This window comes from Parambassis ranga, chromosome 12 (genome assembly GCF_900634625.1).
Source record: "Parambassis ranga chromosome 12, fParRan2.1, whole genome shotgun sequence".
NCBI classification, from domain to species: Eukaryota; Metazoa; Chordata; class Actinopteri; family Ambassidae; genus Parambassis; species Parambassis ranga.
In genome coordinates this window covers 11,300,759-11,325,098 of record NC_041032.1, presented here as the reverse complement: position 1 = coordinate 11,325,098, position 24,340 = coordinate 11,300,759, and the positions used below count along the sequence as shown (strand labels likewise).

General features: G+C 39.7%; 1 protein-coding gene across 7 annotated transcripts in view; it reads right to left on the bottom strand.

Moving 5' to 3' along the window:
• Nucleotides 1-22,944, bottom strand: part of fcho2 (FCH and mu domain containing endocytic adaptor 2) — a 30,121-nt gene extending 7,177 nt beyond the window's left edge. For 2 of the 7 annotated variants that reach the window (XM_028417520.1, XM_028417521.1), the window contains exons 1-17: nt 22,766-22,944; nt 16,172-16,263; nt 14,468-14,542; nt 14,231-14,372; nt 13,052-13,204; nt 12,765-12,869; nt 11,735-11,833; nt 8,715-8,811; nt 5,610-5,654; nt 5,445-5,514; nt 5,312-5,336; nt 5,011-5,067; nt 4,500-4,557; nt 3,961-4,136; nt 1,710-1,734; nt 511-550; nt 290-381 (exon numbers count right to left, since the gene is read on the bottom strand). In XM_028417520.1, the coding sequence (XP_028273321.1) occupies nt 290-381; nt 511-550; nt 1,710-1,734; nt 3,961-4,136; nt 4,500-4,557; nt 5,011-5,067; nt 5,312-5,336; nt 5,445-5,514; nt 5,610-5,654; nt 8,715-8,811; nt 11,735-11,833; nt 12,765-12,869; nt 13,052-13,204; nt 14,231-14,372; nt 14,468-14,542; nt 16,172-16,263; nt 22,766-22,798 (1,384 nt within the window). In that variant the 5' untranslated portion in view covers nt 22,799-22,944. The remainder of the gene's footprint in view (nt 1-289; nt 382-510; nt 551-1,709; nt 1,735-3,960; nt 4,137-4,499; nt 4,558-5,010; nt 5,068-5,311; nt 5,337-5,444; nt 5,515-5,609; nt 5,655-8,714; nt 8,812-11,734; nt 11,834-12,764; nt 12,870-13,051; nt 13,205-14,230; nt 14,373-14,467; nt 14,543-16,171; nt 16,264-22,765) is intronic. The other 5 variants (XM_028417519.1, XM_028417523.1, XM_028417522.1 and 2 more) reach the window with 4 other exon arrangements.
• Nucleotides 22,945-24,340: the final 1,396 nt, after the last annotated feature.

Genomic DNA, 24,340 nt, shown 5'->3' with positions numbered 1-24,340 from the left:
TTTTAGATGGGGCTTGTAGAGAAAAATAAAAGCAAAGTTAAATATTTTCTACACTTCAGGGGTCAGTTCCTGCATCTGGGGCTACCTTGAGTGGAAAGGCTTCCAAGTGAGAAGATCAGAAAAAAAGGGTGGTAAAGAGACTATACACAAGTGCATAGAGGTGATGAGAACAAGAAAAAAAATCTGAAACTCCTGCCATGTGCAGAATAATCGTCTTATTGAATTATTGTGTTGAGGGATATAGTATGATGCAAGGCAGAGAACAAGGTCAGCCAGAGCATGTGGATACCTGTTGTTGATGACACAGAAGAGGAGGATCCAACTGCTAGACTCGGACTAGGGCTGAGTGGGTCCAGAGACAGAAGGTCATTGTTAGTCAGCCTGCCAGAGAGAGAGACAGACAGACAGACAGAGAGAGAGAGAACATCAAGAAATAATTCCAATATTCTTAGATGTTGCAAGCGAAAACATAATTTTGGCAGTGAGCATTTAAAAGAAAGATTAACTCACTCATATGATGCTGTTGTTTTGCTTTTTGCTAGTTCATCACCTGCAGAGAGAGAAGAGTGAACAGAAAACTTAGAGCTAGTGATGACAGCAAAAACAGATTCACAAACAGTAAATTAAATCAAACAGGAAAGAAAAACCTCTTGGAAATATTCATGTTTTAAGTAAAACCAGAACCTGTTTTCTATGGTTTTAAAGTGACATAAAACCATCTACCACTGAGAGTTACAGAAACACATATTTGCAGCAAGATTTAGGTTAGAAACACACTTTTATTGTTTTATTTTTGCCTCTTACCCAAATACTGCAAAAATGGTTAACACACAGGGTTATACTGTGTTTTTAATACAGTGGTGGCACTTTACAACAGGGTAGTGAATTTATAAACTAAAATAACATTTTTTTGCTTTGTTATTTTGTACCCCTGTTGAAAGTGTTACACTTCATTACAAAGATCATATGAGCAACCTGAAGCAGAGTTTAAGCACCAGCAGGTAAGAAGATCCAAATTTAAAACAATAGATTCTTCAAAAATAAGACTGCTGTGAGAAAATGGTGTCAGTGATGTTAGAAGCTGTGTGAAAGGGCTCCTATAAGGGTTGTGGCAGATATTTCAAAGTGAAAGGGAAGGCAGGGTTGGAGGCCAACTACTGTAGTGAAAACATACTCACCAGAACCCTTAGACTTAGAGCTTAATGTGGACACTCCTGTGATCCCTAAGCGTATGTAGAGTATACATCTATCAATGCCATTACCTGTTGCTTTGATCTAAAACTCTAAAAAGTGTTTCAGCTGCAGAAACAGAATATTTAGCTTCATACCAACAATACATGTATGTGAAAGGAAGCTTGGCAAAAGTAAAAAATAACACAGTTATACTTATACTAAAACTGTGCCAGTTTGCAGAAAGGAAAAGATCATTTTTGACATGTTAAAATATAAACAACTCATTAAGTAATTAATCTTATTTGTAACATTGGAGGGGAAAAATCCCTTAAGCTCACATTTATAGAAAAGTACACTTATTTAGTTTTTCTGGGGATATGTTGGTTTTGGCTAGTTTTCTGGATTTTCCTTTTTAAAGACAACTTCTTTAAAAACATCTTGGGCCAAGAAAAACGTGGCTGAGAAGTCGACCTCCCCACCCACCCCATCTAACAGTCAACACACAGAGATACAAAAAGGTCAGAAAAAATACTCACTGGACTGGTTCCTCCGCATCTGACCCTGAAAGCAAAAACAGACATGAATTAATCAGAGATCCATGCGACCCACCGCAGATTTTGAACCGTTTTTTTTGCCAGGACTTTGTTGACTTTGTTAACAAAAATCATAAAACAGACAAGAATGAAGTGATCATTCCCCATACTTTTCTGTTTTTTTATGGGTCAGTGATCGTCTCTGAGGAACTGTGAAACTTTTAGAAGCTCACACTTTATTTTTAATACTTTAAATCTTTAACCCTTAAATTATTTTTACGTGAAAATATGTACAATTTCTAATACAAGTGTTGAAGCTTGTATTATAAATTATTCCCAGTGGCAGAGGGAATTTTCCACTTCAGAGTTAAAGACAGTAAATCACAGGACTATGCTAGACTCACACATACCAGACATTAAACCTAGGGTGAAAAATTCAGCAGCACAAAAAAAAGGATGTATCTGATCCCATGCAACGATCAGTCAGGGACAACAGAGAGCATGCCCCCAGCACTTCCTTCACAGAGACGTCTCTTTTTTTTTTCTAGACATAAATCTGCTATGTCCCGCTGCAAAACACAAGATATGCAAGATACACTCTTGAGAGCCACCAAACCAACAGAAACTAAGAGCATCCATTTCAATAAAGAACTTATTTCTCACAAGAAGAAAGGTTATGGAGTGGTGGGGGTGGTGGGGTGGTGGGGTTGTCAAGGGAGGAGGGTAGAAAAAGAAACAAAATGGGTTTAAGGAACATAGCAAAAGCGTTTAACCACCGTAGAGCTGTGAGGCCAGGGTTTAGTCCCACAGGCGCTAAGCGGCAAATGGGTTCAATTACGGCTCTTGCTGGCCACACACACACACACACAACTTCCATTGCTATTTCAATAAAGGGAACACCATGGAGGGGGAAGCAAACAGGAGGAGAAATGAAAAAGACAGAAAAATGAGCACAGAGAAGAAAAAAGAGAGAACATCTCTCAATAATTCACACCAGATGATGCAACGGTCGCTGTACCTCAGATGTATGTTTTAATTTAAAAGTTTTCTGTAAATATAAAATAGGCAAAAGGTGCAAAAATGAACAGACAGAAAAGAAGCCACATCTAATCTGTTTCTTTTTTGTAGTTCCAAGATGGGAAAGTAATTGTGGGTTTGAGTCGAAAAAAATAACGGAAACCAAACTGCAATGAATAAAGTTTAAATGGGAACATCTTTCTTCCTAAACCTTGAATTAAAAAGAAAAAACGCATCCTCTATAAACATGTAACTTATCTTTATCACATGGAAAAAAAGAAAACATTTGTAAAACTAGGCAACTAACCTCATAAAGTATTCATAAATAACCACAAAAGAGTCTTGTTTGGAACAAGTAGGATTCAATAAAAGCCAAAGAGTGAAAGCAAACAAAGACGGAGGAGGAAAAAAGTGAGGTACAACACAAATAGTGGTGAAGGCAGAGGAAGGGAGTGAGAGAGCCAAAGCTAGGGAAGAAGATGCCGTGACATTCGTTTAATGTGCAGCTGGGGAGTGAGACGGGTGAAACCCACTAGACCCCCTTCGCAACACTGAGCATGCCCTCTAAGCTGCTCCGCAACAACATTAACAACAACAACTCAGTGCACACACGGTGCATGTTTGCACACAAGCAGTAGTGGTTTTAAATTTTAATGGCAGCGGCTATTTTCATAGAGTGGCAGAGTGATTCAGAAATTGAGTGATGGTGAGGGACAAGGAGTGAATGAACGGCCCCACAACTGAGGTCACGGATCAGACTGGACTATGTCGTGTGTGTGTCTGTGTTTGTGTAGCTTGCCAACCGCTGCCGCAAAACATTCCCTAAAGTGGCCTGCAAGGAGAGCTGAGTGCATGTGTGTCAGTCTGCAGTAGCCAACATCATATAGTACTTAATTCAAAAATGAGTTTTTTTCTCTGCTTGAAATTAAACAGAATTAAAAACAAAACAGAAATGTGTACAAAAGGGAAGTTTAAAGAATCAGAAAACCAATGCAGCATATAAAATAAATTATACTTTATATTATACACAGCACATTGCTTCCCAATGTAAATAAAAATGCTTCAAGAAAGACTAATTAATGATGAACACTGATGGCTGAATGACATTTCCTTCCACCCTAAAAGAGTTTATATATTCTCTTGTTGCCCTCTAGTGTTACAGAAGCAGAGCACACTTCAGCTGCAGCAGTGCAACAGGTTTATCTTTGTGAGTTTTTAGATAGTTGGGAAGCCATACCGAGGTTGAAGGCGACAGGATGATGTTTCCGATGGAGGCTTTAAGCTCGTCGATGTTGGCTCGGTTCTGATGCGTGCCATTGTTTGGCTGAACAGGCTTGATCTGTACGTGGAACTTCCTGGGTTCGTCCTCATCTTCTGAGTCACTGGATGAATAGAAGGAATTCTCTTTGGCATGTGAGGAAATCAGTTAAGGAGCCAGCAAGCACAGAACATAAGGTTCCCAAGCATACAAACACAAATCAAAACTTTATATAAAAGGTATAGAAATTAATTTGCATGACCATACACCCATTATGTTCTTGAACAGAAGCATACTTTAGTGAGATGGCAACCTACAGACCACTATGCAGTTACTGTAACACTGTAGACTAATAATTAAAATGTGATAACCTAAACGTTTCCAGGCCTGGAAATAAAATATTAAAACGTTTCCAACTTTTAAATGACTGTGGGAAAACTGAGGAGAGAGAGAGACAGATGGTTCATCTGCAGTCCACAACAAATTAATCAATGATCCACTGAGTGTAAAAAGGATATCGTTTTCATTCACTTCTGGTCTGATGCAGAAGCCCTCGGCATCAACTTGAGGAACATTCTTCAAAACACAAGCAGACAAAGAGTTAGTAAAAGATGGTTTATTTTACAAAAGTTATAGTAAATTATTCTAAACAAAAACTAAATGTTTTTAAATTGCTTATATTTTATATCATTCACATGAAGATATAATATGAATATATTATATATGTTTGTATTACATATTTAATTGAAATTTATTGTCCTCTTTGTTCTACTGTTATTAATCTAATTATAAACTTAAAACTTTTGTGTTTTAATATCATGGCATTCTTTTTTGGTGGTTTTATATAAAAAAATATCCACCATAATTTGCATAGAAGAAAATTTAATTATTCCACAAATTAAAATGAAAAACCTGAACAGATGTAATTCATTCTAAAATGAATTACATCTGCCATAACATTGTATGAGGAAAGCTCTGCTATGCATTTGTGTGTGTGTCGTGGTGGTGATGGGGTATTAGCTTGCTTACAGCATTCTGGATATCTATAGACCCGTAGTATCCAGGGGGAGCACCATTGGCAGTGTTCTGCAGGCGTAAACAGAGAGGAGTGAATGAATGAATGAGCAAATCTATAAAACAAACAAGAGGGAACAGAAAAGAGAGAGAGTGACGGGGGGAGGGGGGTTTATCCAAGCCACAAAATGTAGAGCAGAATAAAATGAATAAGGATCTTTTCCACCTCCTGCTGTTTGACATCAAAATAACATGAAATAAAACAGATACAAACTTAAACAATTACTATTCCACTGTCCGTTTGACTTATACTCACAGCAGCTTCAACTTCTGTAGACTCCCTAGAAGACAAATAAGGCCACATAATGATATATTATGTAAGTATTAAGTATTTTTTATGTTAAAGTAGGGGAAAAATAAGATGCACAAAAGCTGTGAACTTTACTTACATGGAGTCTGTGTCCTTGTCTTTCCGGCGAACTGGGATGCCAAAAGGTTTTCTCTTTCTGGGTTTGGCACCTTGAAACAAAACTTAAAATATTTAAACTGTAATAAAACATCCAAAGTAAATGCTTTAATTCAGTAAACTCTTTAATTTTGCAAAAATGCTTTACCTTCAGTTGCAATAGCTGTATTGCACTCCTCAAACTCGATGGGTCCTAATGAGACCAAAAATAATCATTTAGGTTCATTTGGCATACAAAGGGTCAATGACCCACCGCTGTGAATGCTGTGAATGTGTATCACGCAATAATCACACACACACACACACACACACACACACACACACACACAGTACAAACACACAACATGTAGTCTGGCGTGCCATAGAGAGAGTGTATACAAACAGGAATAGGCTGGTCCCAGAGGGCAGACAGGGTCAATAGTAGAGTCAACTGTGTGTCTGGTGGCCCTCACAGAGATGTGACAGTCCCTCCTGGTGACACAAAGCACTCCTCTACATACACACACAAAACCCCACCTGGGATCGACACAATCATAAACCAGTTCTAAATCAATGCAGGTATTCACAGCCAACAGCAGGTCTGAAGGCTGAGCTGAAACCAAACCTGCACGCAAAGTTACTCATCCTATTACAATAAGACAAACATGTCCAAGATTACATGCAGAGACGTGTTTAAAGCCACATAAAGTGGCCAGAAAAAGGGAACAATCATGTGCATGCTGCTGACACATACATACACAACAGCCTTATTTAATACACTGAACAGAGACATCTGTCAGAGCACAACCAGCCCATGAATTCATGTCCATTTTTTTTAAAAAAAACATTGCTTTTGGTTACTCGGACACATCATTCATACGATGAGAGAAAGGGGGAAAAACAACAAAGTTTACACTTAATTTAATGCTCATCAATTATGCACATTCACCTCCAAGGCCCTGCACTTCGATTGTCACGCTTCAAGTGTCCTCCCTGAAACATTTACTGAGTCTTTTCAAAGGGTTGGTGCACAAGCACACACACACACGCTAAAAGCTGTAGGAAAACCAGAGGCAAGACATGCGATGTGTGTAGGTGTCTATCAGACAAATCCAGCAGATTCTGCTGGTCGTGTCTGCGTGTGTGTAGTTTTCATGTATTAGAATGATGATGCCCCAGAAGACCTTAATACACATTTATTTATAAATATAAAAACATTTTTTTTCAACATATATGCGACTAGAACTATTTTATCCTAAAATGTGTGACTTGAAAGACATGCAGTCTGTGTGATCACAGCAGATATTGGGCACAGTATAACTAGAACGCTAACCAGCTTGGAGATGAGCTAAAGCGAGAGACATAAAAGAGAGATGGGGTAGGACCCTCTGGCAATATTTCTGATACACTAACATGCCTTGACCTGAAAACAACAAAGCTAATGATATTTTAACTCAAAACGTATACAGTAGCAGTGGCCCAATGAAGCCTCCCCAGAGGATGCCAGTCGTGAGCAGAATTGACGCATTGTTTGGCGTGTGCAATGCCGAGTGAAGCGCAGGGAAGCGGCGAGTCACGAGAGGCATGCATCACGCCAAGTGAAGTGGATAAAGTACACCAATGACCAATCTACTCTACTGTGCAATATCAGGCCTCTTTCACTGCTGGCAAATACACAACGGCAGCACGAATGACTGTCTTGTTCTAGCGTGCTAAAGAGTTTCATGCCAATCAAAATTAAATGGGCTCATTCAAGAACTTTTAGTCATGACAGGAAGTGACGCACACATACACTATGATTGTCATGTACCATCTTTAGTCACTATAAGGACTTAAAACAGGTGAAAATATATGTGTAAATAAGTGTATTTCTTCCTAAGGAGGAAACTCATCATTAAGTCAAATGACATCACCTTTCAATAAGCTAATGTCAAACAAAAGTAGTTAAAGGTGTCCCAGACAAGGGAAAATTACTGGAAAATGACACACTGGGTTCTTTACTTGAGCTCTGGGATGTTTAACAAATGCTACAGGAATCTACGTAAGACCCAGGCAGAGCAGGAACTATTTGCCGCTAGCACCCTGCAAGTGCATCTGACAATATTTATGCACACCAACTGCAAAAAAGTTCGAAAACCAGACACATGAATATTACCTAAATCTGGACAGGCATTAGGAACTGTTTAAACATCTCCTAAACAGACAGACGACTTTGTTTATACAGGGGAAGATGTTTCTTTTCTTTCTGCTCTCTGTGAGGGAAGCATGCAGTCACGCATGAGCAGAGAATGGTTTTTTAAATTGCATATGCTTCACATGGCACTGGGAGTTGGAGAGCAGTGGAGGGGGTTTGCGTGTCTGGCCCACTGCCAGTTGACAGCTCAGCTGGATATCGTTGAACACTCCGAACCCCCCTGCCTCGCAGCGTGTCACTTTGAGATTGTTTCCGCAATAGAAAGTTTATTCAACCTCTCTCTCTCTAAAGGCCCCGGACTGGCCATCCGTTCAGCTATTTCATCAGGGGACAGACAGGTTATTTTTCTGACAGGGCCGGGGCTGCTGCGCAATCTCTAATGAACAGCTTGATACAAGAGGAATTTTCTGACCGTTTTTTCAGCCTCAATTAATTTTGCTGTCCAAACAAATGAAGGCCACCACTTCTTGGGTGCAGCGTCTGGACACAGGGGTCACCGTTTGTTTACACACAAACACAGCAGAGGTGAACTCTATGTGCCTGTGGCCTGATGTAATGTAGCACAAGTGAAGTAATATTTGCAATAAGGTTTTAAACTGTTCGCATGCATTGGATAGCATCGAATATACTAACAGTTAATAGCAGAAAAGTGATGCTATAACTATCATTAAATGAGCTGTGAGTGTGTGTGTGACGGAGAGGGAGGTGTAAGGGTTGAGTCTGAGGAGTATTCCCTTGATTATTGTGGCATGGCAAAGTTTACACAAGAATCATTGTTGAGCTCTGACCTCCTGAAAAGTTGGTTATGCCTGCTTAGTCTGTGAGCACAGCAAAGCCCCCTGTGTGTCACATGCTTACTGGAATGCCAAGCCTGCCTACCTTTACAGCAGATTACTATGATTGACTCTGATGGCCCTCTCTTACTTCTAATTGCCCCTCTCTATGCACCCCTCCCCTCCCCACAAGGCGAGCTCAGGCTTATAAGGCCTGGACACCTAGCTTGCAATTTGTTAACACACACCACAGACGCTCACAATTATTAATTATCAGAACATAACCTATAAAACTCTGGTGGCTTACCTGGTCTCTCCTTGCCTGTTCCTTTGCTCTCGGCCAATTTCTGTATTAAGCTCTCCACCGATGTGTTCTCAATGTTCCTCACAAATTCATTGTGCACCTAAAAAAACAATTTACCAGTTAACTTTTGTCAAAACTTGTTAAAGTGAGCACAGAAGATATTTCTGTAATTGGATTCATTTAGGGGGTGAAGACTGACAGTTATTGATAAGGAGGTCACTAAACAAACTGCAATTTTTTTCAGTTTATTTTGTTCTTATAGGTGCAGACAATTGTATTTTTTATCTCTAGGCCATGGCTGTAGGAAAAATAATAATAATTTTTGGCCAGGGTGTAGTTAGGGTGTAGTCCTTATGTGCCAAAATGGAGACAAATTTCTCAAATCATTGCTAAGGTACGGTGTTCATTCAAGGCTTGTTCAGCTGAGACACTCATCTTAAACTTTTGCACAAGTCCTCCTTACATCCAGCGGTGCCATATATGGAGTGAAGTGTCCCTGTGATATCAAAGCCAAATATTAGTAGGATGAGAACTGTGACCTAGGCCATAAACACCATAGGTGGATGAGGTTGAGGTAGTGGAGGTTGTACTTGGTCAGGACATACGTGCTTGCGTGTTCACTCTGAAAACAAAGTGAACTTTCAGCCCAACAATGACAAAGAGTAGCAAGTAAACTCTATTTTCATCTTATTTTAATTTTCTTCTGTATTTTTATTAACTTTTTTGTACAATAGAATTTAATTGAATTTAATTGACTTTATGTGCTGTTATTTCTGCATAACTGATGAGACTAAATACAGTACGTAGACATCTACAACCAATTAGGAAAAATGCAGGTTGAGAAGTGCATGTGACTTTTGACTTTTATAGCTTTCATATCAGAAATGGGGACAAGAGTCTCCAGTTTAGTTGGTGTGATTGGTTTTCTGATGTACAGGAAGGGAGACAGTTTGCTGTTCTCTTAAGGGTTGCCTTCAGTTGGTATTTATAGTGTTTGTTTTGTTTATTTGGCGTGTGGAGACATACTGTACTTCACTGTCATCTTTTTGTGTCACACTGCATCATTGTTACTGGCACTGATGACTGCTGATCCCCTTTGGGCAGTATTAGAGGAAGGATAGTGTTGGTTTGCTTGTTTGTTTTAGATGTGCATGTGCACTCGTGTAGTGAGGGGGAAGTCAAAGTGGTGCAGTGTATAGGCATGATGATAAAGAACAGGGGTTGACTGTGCCATCTCAACAAACCATTTAGATGTGCGTGATACTGTAAGCATAGTGGCTCCACCATCAAACAAACACGCATACACACACATATGTGTCTGCCCCCCGGGCCCCTGTGGCGAGGTGGAGTGCATTAGCCTTCTGTGCCCTGGTAGGAGAGGATGTTGGGGGGGGGGGGGGGGGGGGGGGGGGGGCAGCAGGGAGGTTGCCACAGTGAGGAAGTATGCTCAGTGCAGCCCAGTGCAGCACACGCAATCTGTCAGGTGCTGCTGCCATGATGGAGGCCGCTAATGTCATCAACCTGCCTAGCCCACTCTCTGTCTCTCTCTCTCTCTTTTACACTCATATACACACACGCACACACACACACAACAAACAAACCATGGCCCACTGAGGCTCTTGCCCACATGCTCGAAACATGCATCTGCCTTCAAGGTATCCTTGCTCACACACAAATGCTCACTTACAAAAACAAACACAGCACGCATACTGACAGACACACCTGCCCTTATGCGAGTTTAAAGCTCTCTCTGCACTGTAAACAACACATTGCACTTCCTTGAACTCAGACATGAAATAACATCCCTTTATAAGGCATTTTCCTTCTTTTGCTTGCTTTCTAACCCACTAATCTTTCATGCACACTGAGCTAATACTGGCTCAAAGCTGTCTCACTATATTTTTAAGACAAACACGATTACTTCATGCCCCTTAAAAAAAAGATGGCTCAAACACCTATATATTTTGTTGTATGTCTCTATCTTTCTGGGTTTATCAGCATGTGTGTGCATGTCTAACTTGGTGTAATAAATTAGAAACAAGATATTGTTAATTGTGCTGCTGTCCAGGATGCTCTGATGATCTCCTGTTTAAATAAAGGTATAAAAAATATGTCCATGTATGTCTCTGTCTGTGTGTGTTTGGTTGTCAGCTTGGCTGCCTCTGGGTTGGGTGACTAAGCACAGTGTTGAAGCAGACTTAAAACTGCACCCTCCTTGCTTCCTGTTTCACAACCCATGAGATAAGTGTAATCCTAATGTCCACAATGATCTGATCTGGAGAGTCAGAATATCTTAGTCTGCTTTTTTTAGTTTGGAAAGACAGACCACCTGTCCACCGTCAGTGTTTCAATTTGATTCAGCAACAGGCAGCAGCACTGCACATCTCCTGCTCAGAAGCAGGAACTGGGGCTGAATGACCTGCGGTAGCCTGTCGCTCTGTATTCTTTCCAACTTGCCGCATGAGCTGCAGGCTGGACTGAGATTCTCTTAGTGGAGCAGTGTTGCCCTCTACAGACAGCAAGTGTACTATCTCAGCCAGAGATTAATGAAAACAGCACAGCAGACTGAAGTTAGTCTTCAGTTTATCTGCATGGCACCAATAAGTATGATTGCTAGATAAATAAATGAAAAGAAATCTCTGGTTAACATCGAGTACTGATTGATACAGTTCTGAATAATGTTTGAAAGGCTCCACAGTTGCCATTTTCTTCTTCTAAACATACTTTTTCCTGAAACAAAGAGGTCTCTGCTGTACTTTTAACTATCAGTTTAGTATTTGGCAATTGTCTGTACTTCTGGAGGTGCTTTCGATAGGCTGAGAGCGAGTTTTGATCGGTTTTTAATTGCTTGGCATAAAAGGATGAATAGACCATTTCCTGCTTCTCAGTTAAATGATTAGTGAGATCAAAGACAACACTAATTGATATGACACAGAGTGAACCCAATGAGCAGAGCCTCACGTCAACGAGACACCTACTCCACCCACAGGAATGTTTGAGAGCACGTATGTGCACACACTCACCTCTCCTATCTGAATGTTTGTTTCATCCACAGACTGTGAGTATGACTGAATGATCTCCTTCATGTGGAGGATGTGATTTTCTTCGATGTCCTGGAATTTCTGTGACACAGGAGAGATGATGGTTATGGCAGGGCAATGCAACAAAGCCGAAATAAAAAGCTAACTGCATGCCAACAAATTGACATTATGGTGTCTGTGTGATTAAACAGACATAAAACAAGGGCCATGACTTTCCTATGTATGTGTGTGTCTGTGTTTGGGTGGTCTATGGCTCTCAAAACAGGGTTATCTCACAACAGTCACTTGTCTGGTCATGAGATACACTGACTGGCTTTAAGTATAGTATGTTGTAGATCACAATGTTGGCATTTACTTCCATTTGTCTGACTCCAGGATTTTGAGGGTAAACCATGAATAAAATAAATAATCATCACAGTGTGTATAGAGAGGAGGATGAACCTTCCTAACCACAAAAAACACTGAGATAAAGAGCCCTTTCACTTCTGCATCTACACTGTAGAGACAAGCACATAAATCAGTCGTTAGTCTGTTAGCAGGATAACAGCTTGCATACGCTTACAGACACTCCCACCGAACGGTCAGACAAAGAGAACACACACGTAGTGACGTAAGAAAGCACACATGTGTGGAGTGTTTATAAGATAGGTCCACATATGCTGCATTGGAGATGAGCCGTAGACTGTGATCCTGGGGAAGCCGAGCTGCTACGCTACTTTCTCTAGAGGGGGAAAACAAAAACGCTGCAGTACAGGAGGATATGGGCTCCAAATTCTGTTGATCTGATTTTAATTTGGAGTTTATCTAATCAGTCCTTCAGATGGATCCAATCAGGGCTCTCTGCGACGATTCCGTTAAACAGGAAAAAACACAATCTGGAGATGATACGGGGCATGAAACGTGGAGCAGGCACACACAGAGCTGACAGATTACACATACTACAGAGATAGACAATAGACAGAGTTTATGAGCAACATATTTTATTACAGCACTCAAGGAAAAATCACCATACCTGTGCAGTTTCTGCCATCTTCTGTTCAAACTCTGACTTCGCTGTAGCATATTTCTCCACATAGGATTTATAGCTCTCTGTGGCTTTTTTTGCTTTGACTCCAGCCTGCAAAGCATAAACAAAAAGATAGGGCTATCATGACTTTGTATACTGTACACAAAAACTCTCACTTAACAAGCTTTGGGGTTAAAGTTACTGGATAGACTGAAGCATTAGGGCACTTCATCATGCCTTATTACCATAATATGATTATGAGGGTGCGTGTATGTGCATGTGTGACCTCCCACCTTGTCCACATCTCTCTGGGTGGCCCCCTCTTTGCGGAGGCGCTCCTGCTCCACAGTTTTGGCATTGTAGATCTCCTTGGACTTCTGCAGAGCCTGAGAGATGGACTGAATGTTCTGGACAGCCTCCAGAGTGGACGCCACTTCCTCTTTTGTCTTAAAAAAAAAAAACAGACCCACACATTTTGTTCAATAACTACGCTAACATGTGCAAGAGTCACCCATTACACTAATCTTGCCCTCAGCATAATAAACAGTCAATACTTGGAACAACCTGGAATAGCCTTGTTTATCATGCGAGGCTGACAAGAAATAACAGATAGAATTGCAATGCAGACAAAGGTTCTTTGTGGCTCTTGTAAAGTACAGCTGCTCTGTTTAATAAAGACTACTTATGAATGTATGCACAGTACAGCAGGAAGCAATTAAAGCTATATGTAGCTATTAAAACGTATACAACTTTGCATTAGATCTAAACACAGTTTTATAGCTATTCATATTAACTTCAATAGTTAAACAAGAAAAAGGAGAGTTATAATTAAAGGGTAATGGCTTATAATTAAATAAAGCTATAGAAATAAAAGAGTTCTGCGGCTCTCATTACATGCAAGTGCAATTAAAGTCTGAGTGATAATGTAGAATGTTTTTTCTGGCATTTCTGTTATGGGTAAAAAATAGATATCAAACATCTAAGCTCCACGACTGATGGGCTAAACATGTAGATGTAGGTAGAAGGATAATTGTGTTAGGGTTTCTAAAAAAACACATCTTAAATGAAGTTGGCATTTTATCAGCAAGTTAGCTGAGAAACATAAAAAAGAAAACACAATAAGTATGAGGATGTGACACAGAGAAGACCAGGCAGCCTTTTTGTCATGCTGCTAGCACAAACACAACTCCACTAATTCTAAGCTCCTATTTTACTTTGTGTTCTGTGGCTTCATGCATGAGATATGAGTTGATAGTGTGTCTCACCAAGTAAGGGTAGAGAGGAGAGTGAGGTGTAAAAAAATGCTTGGTAGAATAAAAATACAAGCCAAGTTTTGCAAGATGAAACACTGGTACACAATCTAGTCTCTACACGTTGGACTCTAGGGGCAACACAAGATCATCAGCAGCACTAACAATTCCCACAGCCCGAATGTTCTTGCCTCAGTTTCTTTAGTGTCCACACCTCCTTACCTTTTTGTGTGCTTTGGCCTGCTCCTCCATGTACTTCTGAACCTCTTTTATTAATTCCTGTAGTTTCCTCACCAGCTCCATGTGACAACTGGCCAACTTCTCAGTTGAGGTCTTGAACACATCCCACACTGGAGCAAAAGTTCTGGAGAGAAAAAAAAACGTAAATACTAAATACTCACATTGTTTAATTCTGGGGGTTTCTTCCTGGTTAAAAGCTAATAAGATATTTGTACTCACCCAAGCTGGGAAAAGTTGCCAGCAGACTTGGCAAGTTTGGTCATTGAGCGGGCATAGGCCTCTTCAATTGTACTCCTAAAAGAGAGTTTTTACCACATTGATTACATGTTATGTCATTTTAAATTACTAAAAATGAAGTGTCAAGTAACCCTGAGTTGAGATAATTGCATCAAGACAATATTTTAAATATCAAAATGTCAGCATAATAAAGTTATTTGCAATTGTGCTGTGGCTCAAATGGGCAAAAGGGATTGCTGCCAAAAACACTCACTTACGAGTTTTCAACATAAATGTTTGACCATATGCACTCTGTGTGGGCAAATATATGTGGCTTGGCTTGTGATTTCTTCATAAACCTCATGCTGAAGATGAAAGAGACTGAAAGTTAATATTTAAATTCCCATGCTTCTCACAATTTCCTATTTAATCCTGTTATTCTGCACCACAGTATAAAAGACAGAAAACAAACTGCCACACTGTTGTAGTGAAAGCCTGAATTATGCATGTCTCATTTAACCGGCCTCCTGCTCTCTGCAGTCATGACACAGGAACAAGGTCAGCCAGGGGGATGCAGGGTGAACGTGTGTGAACGTACACATCCAACACAGGCAAACACACATAGAGGTACACACAAATATCCCACACACAGAGGACTCACACAGGCTAGAGATGCATTATAAGCTGCACTTCTACCTCTACATCTTTGTGTGAGCCAGAATGCAAGTTTAGTTTTTTACTTTATCATGTTCTGAATACTGCCCGAGGGCTAGCATTATAACAAAACCTAAAATAACCTTTGCCCTTCTAAACAAGGACATAGGAAAGTAGAAGTTAACCTGTAAATTGACTGTTGGGCAAAACAAAAAACCTGTTACATATTTGTATATGTATTATGGCCATATTTTACAACAAGTACTGTACTGTAAATGTGGCCTGTTTTTTAAATTGTGTACTGTTTTATCCTACCATGATTCAATGATCAAAAACACATGGCAAAGCTGTGCATCATTTACCCACTAGAGGGAGCCATAGAGCAGTTTAAGAAAAAGAGAAACCACATTCACATTCAAGTCTGAAGTAAAAAAAAAAAAACAATTAAACATGGAAGCTGGCAAAACTATTAACATAAGTAATTATAAACATAGTTCATTTCCAAATCCTAAACAGTGCAGTTAAGTGTTTCAGTGACTGAGTGCATTCTTCACAGTTAGGCGGACAGTGGAATCCACTGCTAAATTCCAGTGGTAAACCATCTATCATGTGGCAGGTTATAAACACACCTGTCACACACAGAAGCTAATCTTTATGGGAGTGGGAAGGATTTGAAAAGAAGCTGTTATTAAGGTATTATCAAGCTACAGACACAGATGGTGTGTGACATAATGACAGGTTACAGGGAAGCTCAGGGATAAGCTTATTCGACAAAGAAGTTGAGTTTGCTTAATATTTACAATGTGCAGATGAAGCAAACAGCCAGATTCAGAGTGGATCTTGGTAGCACCCAGAATCTGGGTGTTGTTATAAGCACAATTCAAGGAAGTGACACAGCAGGTGTTGACTTGGACACACATTTAAATACCAAGACAACCACAAGGAAGGAAAGACTGTGTATAGAAAAACTGCACGCTGTATAACCAGTTAAATTTTAATGTGTTAAATGTTTAGCTCATCCCTCGTCACAATAAAGCTAACTTTATGTCTTACCTTTCTCTGATGAAGTCTGTCAGCTCCTTGGTGGATATTTGGCCATGCTTCATGTTATGGTAGAGCACATCGAAGCCATTATTTTTTTCCCCCTGTGTGTGAGAAACAAATCCACACAAACAAAGATTAGTCAGCAGAAAAGCACACACCAAGTTCAACATCCTACATTACCAAGTCCTGGGTTATTGATCCTGCATTACCGTGAAGGCTTTTTCCAGCAGCAGAATTCTCATTGCCTGCATAGCTTCCAACTGCATTTGCAGCAGCCTCTGGTCAATCATACTTATCTTGATAGCCATGATAGAGGTTTTAGGAAAGTGTAAAATAGCAGGAGACTGTCGTAATGCAAGAAAGTCTAATGTAGGAGATAGCCAAGTTGTCTGTTGTTGTAACCATGCCATTGGGTTACAGTGTCAAGTTGCACCAATGCTTTAAAAATGCAAATCCACCATTGAATAATTCATATTGTAAGAAAATGTTAGACTTTAATACAAAGTTTGCTAATAAAACATTATTATATTGTAATATAATATTACAATATAATCACTGCAAATAACACATACCGTATATATTTTTGTTCTGCTTGGCTTAAGAACTCAGGATGGACAAAAACAGAGAAGCAGAAAATCCTAAAAGCAAAAGTCTTTTGAGCATCGGTTTGTTGAAGGAGACTTTACAATAGTAATTATAAGCTGTTACTGTTTTTCTCATAGGCTTTAACACATATCTGACTAACAGTCACCCTCTTCTGGCCATTATAAAGAAATGTCTATAGCGGATTCTTGTAGGAAATTTTTTGGCTGGTAACTTGGCCCAACTATAGGGGAGCAGAATTTATCAATAAATAAAATAGAATCATGGGACTAAATCTTGAACTACAATAACTGTCCTAAACTTTTATAATGTATTATTACTGACACAGCTTTATTTTACTAGCCTCCATCATGTCACTTCTGAGAACATAAAGAAATGAAACTCATTACTTCCTTATCACCCACCATTAGGCTGTATAAATGTAGGAAACAACAATAACTGTAGCTTGAAGCTAGGACGTGCCCTTTTGTTAAAAGTCACATAAAGACATAAAGATAAATCCTGTAGCTGATAACTCATAACTTTCACTAAAACATAGACACACGCACACAGCTGTTCATGGCAGTTCATCCTCAATACTCTATTCTGTAAGCCAACTTTGTTTCACCTCTACTTGTCACAGATATTTCCTAGTTCCTGCGGTTCCTGGAGCAATCCAATGTCAGCAACTTGGTCTACAGACAAAAATGTTAAAGCAGCTCAACGGAAGCCTTGTTTTTCAAAACTGACAAAGATGAAAGTTCAGGACGCTGGTGTCAAAAAGCTTAATACTGCTTCCTAATATAGCATGATATTGACAGAGCAAAGTCATAAAATGAAAAAGCATTTCTCGAGGTTGCAGCCTACTGGCCTACATTTAACCCCAGTGATCAGACCACTGAGATGTGCTTCCTGTTGTAATAAGACAACCAGTTAAAAAGTAGCTTTACCCTGCAGAGAGCAGACAGCATGAAATACAAATTACTGCATATTAAATGTCAAGGTGGTAAAATAATGAGGCACTGAGCTACAACAAATACAAAGTCAGAAACACATTGACAACTTGCCTATCAGTCTACACAACAGGGAAGTGACCAAAGTAAGTGAAAACACACAGAGCAGAACAGCAACAGGAAGAAAGTCCATTCTGTGCTACAACTATGTTCATGTGGAATGTGATATCAATGAATACAAAAGAAAAAATAAAAACAAACGGAGGAAACAGCTAAGGGCGGTTTGGACATTTCACAACTTACAACTTGATTGTGACAACCTTACAAAAGCTACACCCATAAACCCAAAGACACCAACCTGAATAAATGTGAAATCTGTCTTATGATGAAGAACTTTTTAGTAACATAAGCAGCAGAGGGGACACAAGAGCGCTGCACAGTTCCTCAATGTCGTCTGGAGACTCATTGATGAAAGCCATCGTACTGAGTGCTTAATATTCAAACCACACATTGTGAAATTCAAACTGCTTAACTCAAAAAAGGATGGTGAGAATGTAGCACACTGTTTGTTCGACCAACAGCACATACAGCTTCCTTATTCATAATTCATAATACAGAAAGAGAGTAAACAGCTGTCCAATATGAAACTCGTGCCAATATTACCAGTTACATTCTGGATTATGTCTGCTCTTGTAAGTCTTTGTATGCTCCAGGCCGACCTGTAACCAGGCAGCTTACATCACTATAGCTTTTACTTGGAAAAATGGTCTCACTAACAGATAAAACAGCAATCTCACTTAACCAGGAATTTAATATACAGCAGCAGTAAACTTCAACCTCAGGTTATATAAAGGGGTTTAGAAAGAGAGCAGCTCTTTTTAAAAAAAGGTCCTTGAACTGCAGAGGGTTCATGGAAAGTTAGAATTATTTTGCAAACAAAGGATTAACTGGAGAAGTATCTTGATTCTGTGACATCTGTCCTGATCACTGTTCAACCACTAATCCCTGTTTACTTTTGTTGGCAATGAACCACACTGAATTTTTGACAACTGTTAAGCAGCAATAGGAAGGCAGCATCTCAGGCACTGAGAAATTACTATAAACCTGTGTTTGACAGTTTACTGATACCATGAACATGAAATAATTAAATACAAATACAGTCAGCATGTGCATCACACTAAGGTAAAATAATTTCTAGCAGCTTCTACATCAACAACATACTAACATTAGAGCTGCTGTTGCAATAGTGGACAAATAGTCAAGTGCGAATTAGTTTGAAACCTCTTGGAGTATTTGTGATTTCCAAGGTGTGTGAAGGTCAGTGGTGGATAAGTACACTACAATGGTGGAGTAAATATGTGTATGACAGGAGTCTGCTGAGAAAACTAAGGAAATGAAGAGAAGTTAATCAATAATGAATAAAAAAATCATTAGCTGCAGAGGAAACTCTGGTCTTACGTCAAGGTACACAGCACACGGACTCCTAAGCTAATAAGAAAAATTCAATGAGCAGAGGAGTGGTACCATTTAATGACATGCTGCTTTAACACTCCTTTGAACAGAGTAAAGCAACACAAAAAACTGCCATGCTTAATCTGAAATACCACCTTAAATGAGAGATAAAGAAAACCACAGCGCTGCATTTTATCATGTAACATCTGCCAGGCAGAGCAGGGCAGGAATTCACTCTCTCTCTCTCTCTCTCTGTTCAAGTACAATAAGTTTCAATATCCTGTGTGTGGGAAATCAAGTGTTTATTGCCTGACAGGCAGTAATGTAAACCATGACATGGAAACAGACCTGTGCAGCTCAGTATTACACTGCTGCTCCTGACAACAAAAGGAAACTACATTTGGAGTCAATGAAGGGTTTGACGTGATTTCAGAGTAATAAAATATTTCAGAAATCAGAAATGTGTGCTTTGGGTGTATGCTAAAAAAATCATTACAGAGAGTTTATAACAAACTAGGACACTGTTGTGGAGGCAGGAAAGTACTTTAAAGACAACCTACTTAACCTAAACTGCAAGGAAATGTAGCCACTGCAATGGCAGTGCAATAGCTGTGAATAGATATCAAAAGGTTATGGAAAGCTTTGGTCTGGCAATTTTTATTAGCATCTCAGTAAACCACAGAGAACTACTGACAGTGTCTCAAGTGGCATGAGGTAAATGTTCAGGTGAAAACAGAAAAATGACAGTACTCTCCTGGTGAGGGCTTACGTTACAGCTACAAAAGAAGAAACACTCTTTCCCTGTGCAGACTGTAAACACGCGCAGACACAGACCAGGTACACTGCATGTACTGCATGAGTGACATCAGTGTCTGACACCAGCCATGTGACCAGGGAGGCTTTGGGAGTGGTTTGCTGAGCTATCACAACTCATCATGCCACTGTAGAATGTGGTAAGTACACAAAGGCTGAGCTTTGTTTGTGGTCAAAACATAAATATAGAAGAACTTGACCACTACTTAGAGTGACTACAGAACAAATCCCAAAAGGTTTTGTCCAACAGGTTGGCCTATAGCACCACTCATTTCTAAACCCAGCTTGCAGATGTGTGATTATGTTTATGATACAGGCAGTAAAAAGGAACAACCACCCTAAGCCAGGATATCTCTTTCAAGCGTAACTACAAGTAAGGCTGAATATGTTTTTTAACAGCTCAGAAATGTCCATGATTCTCAATTGTTCTTTTGCAACTCAGTGCCAACGCCAACATAGACAGCTAGACCTTCCTCTAAATTCGAAAAGCAGTATGACTGCTGGTGTATTTAAGGCTGAGAAAAAGGCTGAAGGAAATGCGTCACTAGTGTCCCTCTCCCTTTTTTTTATTTTGCCTTATTGCAAAATTTCTTCAAATGTCTGACCTTGAAGTGTGAAACTACAACATGAATTATATGAGAACCTTTTAGACCACACACCGAATACAGACAGCAGGGAGGCGAAGGCCAACCTGGGACTGTTGGCTGTATCATCACTGTTTGCTTATTATGCCGTGTCTTATTTTCCCATGACATGTGGGAGGCTAACAGACTGCACATTAAACTGCTTTCACATTAGCACTTATGTCATCTTGCGCCACAATATACTGCAGCACTTTTATCATCAGACTGCAACACTCACCTTCTTTTGCACATTTTACACAGAAAAGGGGAAATGAGACAAAGCCTGCAAATGAATCTAGAGAACGGAAATGTTGCAGCCAGTGACCAGTCAAGTACTGCAACTTTGTGCAGCACCATGTCTGGTTTCCCTAATTCTTACAGAACTTGTTTATTCAGCTGAGGGGAGATATTGTCTACATCAGAGTTTCAAGCCAAGATTACAGACAATGAAAAAAATATCAAAAAACACCACAGAATGACGAAGAATGTACAGGGGCATGTGTTATTGCAAAACATACAAATCTGACAGTCTACTGTGTTGGACTGTGTGTCTGCTTGTGGTAATGATTTGTAGTCAAGTGCAAAAGGGAAATGGATGCATCTCCGAAAGCCAAGTATGTGTGTATGTGTGACCTGCATGTTAAACACACAGCTGATCTTTGCCATCTCTGTGGCTCACTGCAGGGGACAAAGGGCAGATTGAAGAATCAGGAGTGTCTCTGCTCTTCACTTCATTCCATTTAGTAAATGATGAAGCCTTTTTAGAAACAGAACGGTTTTTACTTTACAACACTGAGGTGTCTAATTTATTTAATTACTGCTCATCAGCTTTATGAGCATTAGGTAACTTACCCCCCTTGTCCACCTGGGACTGAGGTCAAGTAAGGCTAAAATGTTGAACTATATTTTTGCATCTTGAGGCAGGCAGGGATGAAATAACAGACAGGCTACAAAAGAAGTTGTGTATGGTGGCTAAGGAAAGTCACTGAAAATCAGGTGACACTGCAAATGTTTACAGGGGGACTCCAAAATGTGGCAAACCCAGCTGGGCTAGTAATGCGCCAACAGCTAAGGGATTGTGAATTCCTGAAACCACAGAAAAGTAGCAAGTTTCAGTGTCTTCCAGAACAAAAACTGTGTCCCTGCAAGGGAGCATCACCTTTTGGAGGGGTTCGCTGGAAACATGTCAGTTGTTGTATTTAAAATTTTACCTTTTGGCAACAATAAATGTGATCTATTTCTAAGCACATCCCACTAAGACCTGTAACAGCTAACTGCCACACATTAACACATAATGAGCATATCAGTAATTCATGTATCCCTGAGGATTCTCACTGAACTTGAAAAAAAGTGGTCTACTCAATAAAGAACTATTTACTTACCTAGTTACTAAATACTTGCTGTAATGCTTATATGATGCTGGCTTACAGTAGTATAGCTCTGATAGGGTTACAGTGTAGGCTGTTTTTAATGAAACTGTATGTGTAGCTTCAGTGTTTAGCAGAAAGCTAATGTAGGTGAAGACAGGATCAGCCATATAGAAAGCTCTTCAACCTGCTTTAACGTAGCCACGTCAAATTATTACCGGGACAGAAATGACCTTTAGGCAGCACACAGACAGCACTGTACACTAATGTAATACTAATACACACACTATAGTACTGGTGATATACGAGTCCTGTGTGCTCTGAGGCTGAATTCGTGTTTTTGAAGCTGTTCTAACTTGCTAAACATCTGGCCTCTCACTGAAACTTTGTTACGGAAGAAAATGACGCGTACGGTCAGGAACAATGACTGACAGGCGAGTCGTCCAATCGCATTCACGGAACTGACCATAAACATTCTAAGCAATCCTAACGCAGCCAATTAACAGAAGCAAGGGTTGACTCAATGAGGTTTCATGTTAGATGAGTTCACAGCAGAGGCCCAAACCCCGGGGTGGCAAAATATAATCGCCCGAGAAAATTAACGATGGCGGCGAGGCTGCTGACCAGCAACGCCGGCTGCAACGGACACCGACAACCGCAGCGGGGCTAAGCCTGAAAACCAGACCGTTTCCTCTACAATGTGAATAAAACGCAATTTCTGACTGACATGAACATGATATGAAGGCAACACAGCAAGAGAATAATAAGGAATAGCACCGGCGTAAACACCGAGAATAAAAATGCACCACCTACCCAGAAATTCTCTAGGAAGTAAGGCGTTATCATCTTGTTTTATCCGTCTTCGCAGCAGCACTTAGATTTGATGTAATTCAACTTTTAAAGCGTAAATCATATACTCGTCCTCCCCCTGCTTCGGTTGTATCTGCCTTTCCCCGTTTTCCTCCTCTCCCCTTTCTTCTCCCTCCCCACCGTCAGACTCCACCTCCCCTCGGCTGCGCTGCGTCTCTCCCGTCTGGGTTCTTCCATAGACTGTATGTAAAGATGGACGACACAACAGCTCCTCAGCAGTGAAGCCAAAACATTTGGAGCGCCCCCTGGTGGCCGGATAGGATAGGTAATAAATCTCTCCACAGGATCCAAATAAAATGTAAATGTACTTCTCAAATATTTTTAGGGATGGTTGATGGTATTATTATTAGTTCCAAGTTTATTTTTAATGTATTTTTTTATAATAATAATAATAATTGAAACCTTTATTAGTCCCACAATGGGGAAATTGCTTAAGGGAGCCCAGCAAAGAGCACCATACACCAGTGAGTACACTGGAGGCTATGCAGGTAAAGTGTCTTGCCCAAGGACACACAACAGTGACTAGGGAGGAGTTGAGATCGAACCACCAACCTTCCGGTTACGGGACAACCCTGCTATACCACTGAGCCACTGCTGCCGTTTATTATAGTTATTTTAGTCATTTTTTAAGCAGACATTGGTGTTTCTGAACCCAGACCTGACCAACTGAAGCAACCCCTGTCCCAAAGCATGTATGTGTTCACATTATTTGTGAAACGTGACATGCACACAAAGTCAAATGCAGCATAGAATCTAGGGACAGCCTAAGATAGACCTTGTTTAAGTCATCGTCAACTCAGCCTGAACTGCTTTACAATAGGCCAAGCCTTTGAGAAAACAGCTTCTAGGAGGCTTTATATGGAAAACGTCAAAAAAAATAAAAAATAAAAAACACAAGACAAAAAGCCATAATAATGTAAACAATTTATTGGAACAATGTACAGATTCAAGCAATGGTAACCAGTCACACCCACTATATCATCTTACAAATATTACAAAATTACTACAGTACAATATAGAGTCTTTGCATGATCCAAAATATTTGGTGGCCCCAAAAAGTATTACTTCTTTAAAATTCAGCAGCTTATTTAAAAAAAAAGGAGAAAAAAAATACCATGTCTATCAAAATGATGTTTTTGCTTTTATTAGCAAAAGATGAAGGCAGATAATCTAATCAAGTTTAAAGGCTAATTGAATTACAGTTAAGGAGCTCGACTAGACATTCCTCATTATTGGTGGGTGCTTTATAAAATACAAATTTTCAATAAAGCTTCATAGAAAGTCAAACTTATTTATTTGCAAACCTTAAGTTCGTAACATTGTGTTTTAAGTTTTCAACCTATTCTTTTTTTTAAATTACCTGTTTCTTTAGATACAGTATATTGTATATCTATTGCAAAACACCAACAAAACCTCAAAGTATTTGCTCTCAAGGCATTGTGTAGATTACACTACTATTTACCATAGTCTGATAACAATCACTTTTGACAAAAAGTACATAAAGTGTGTGCAAGTTAC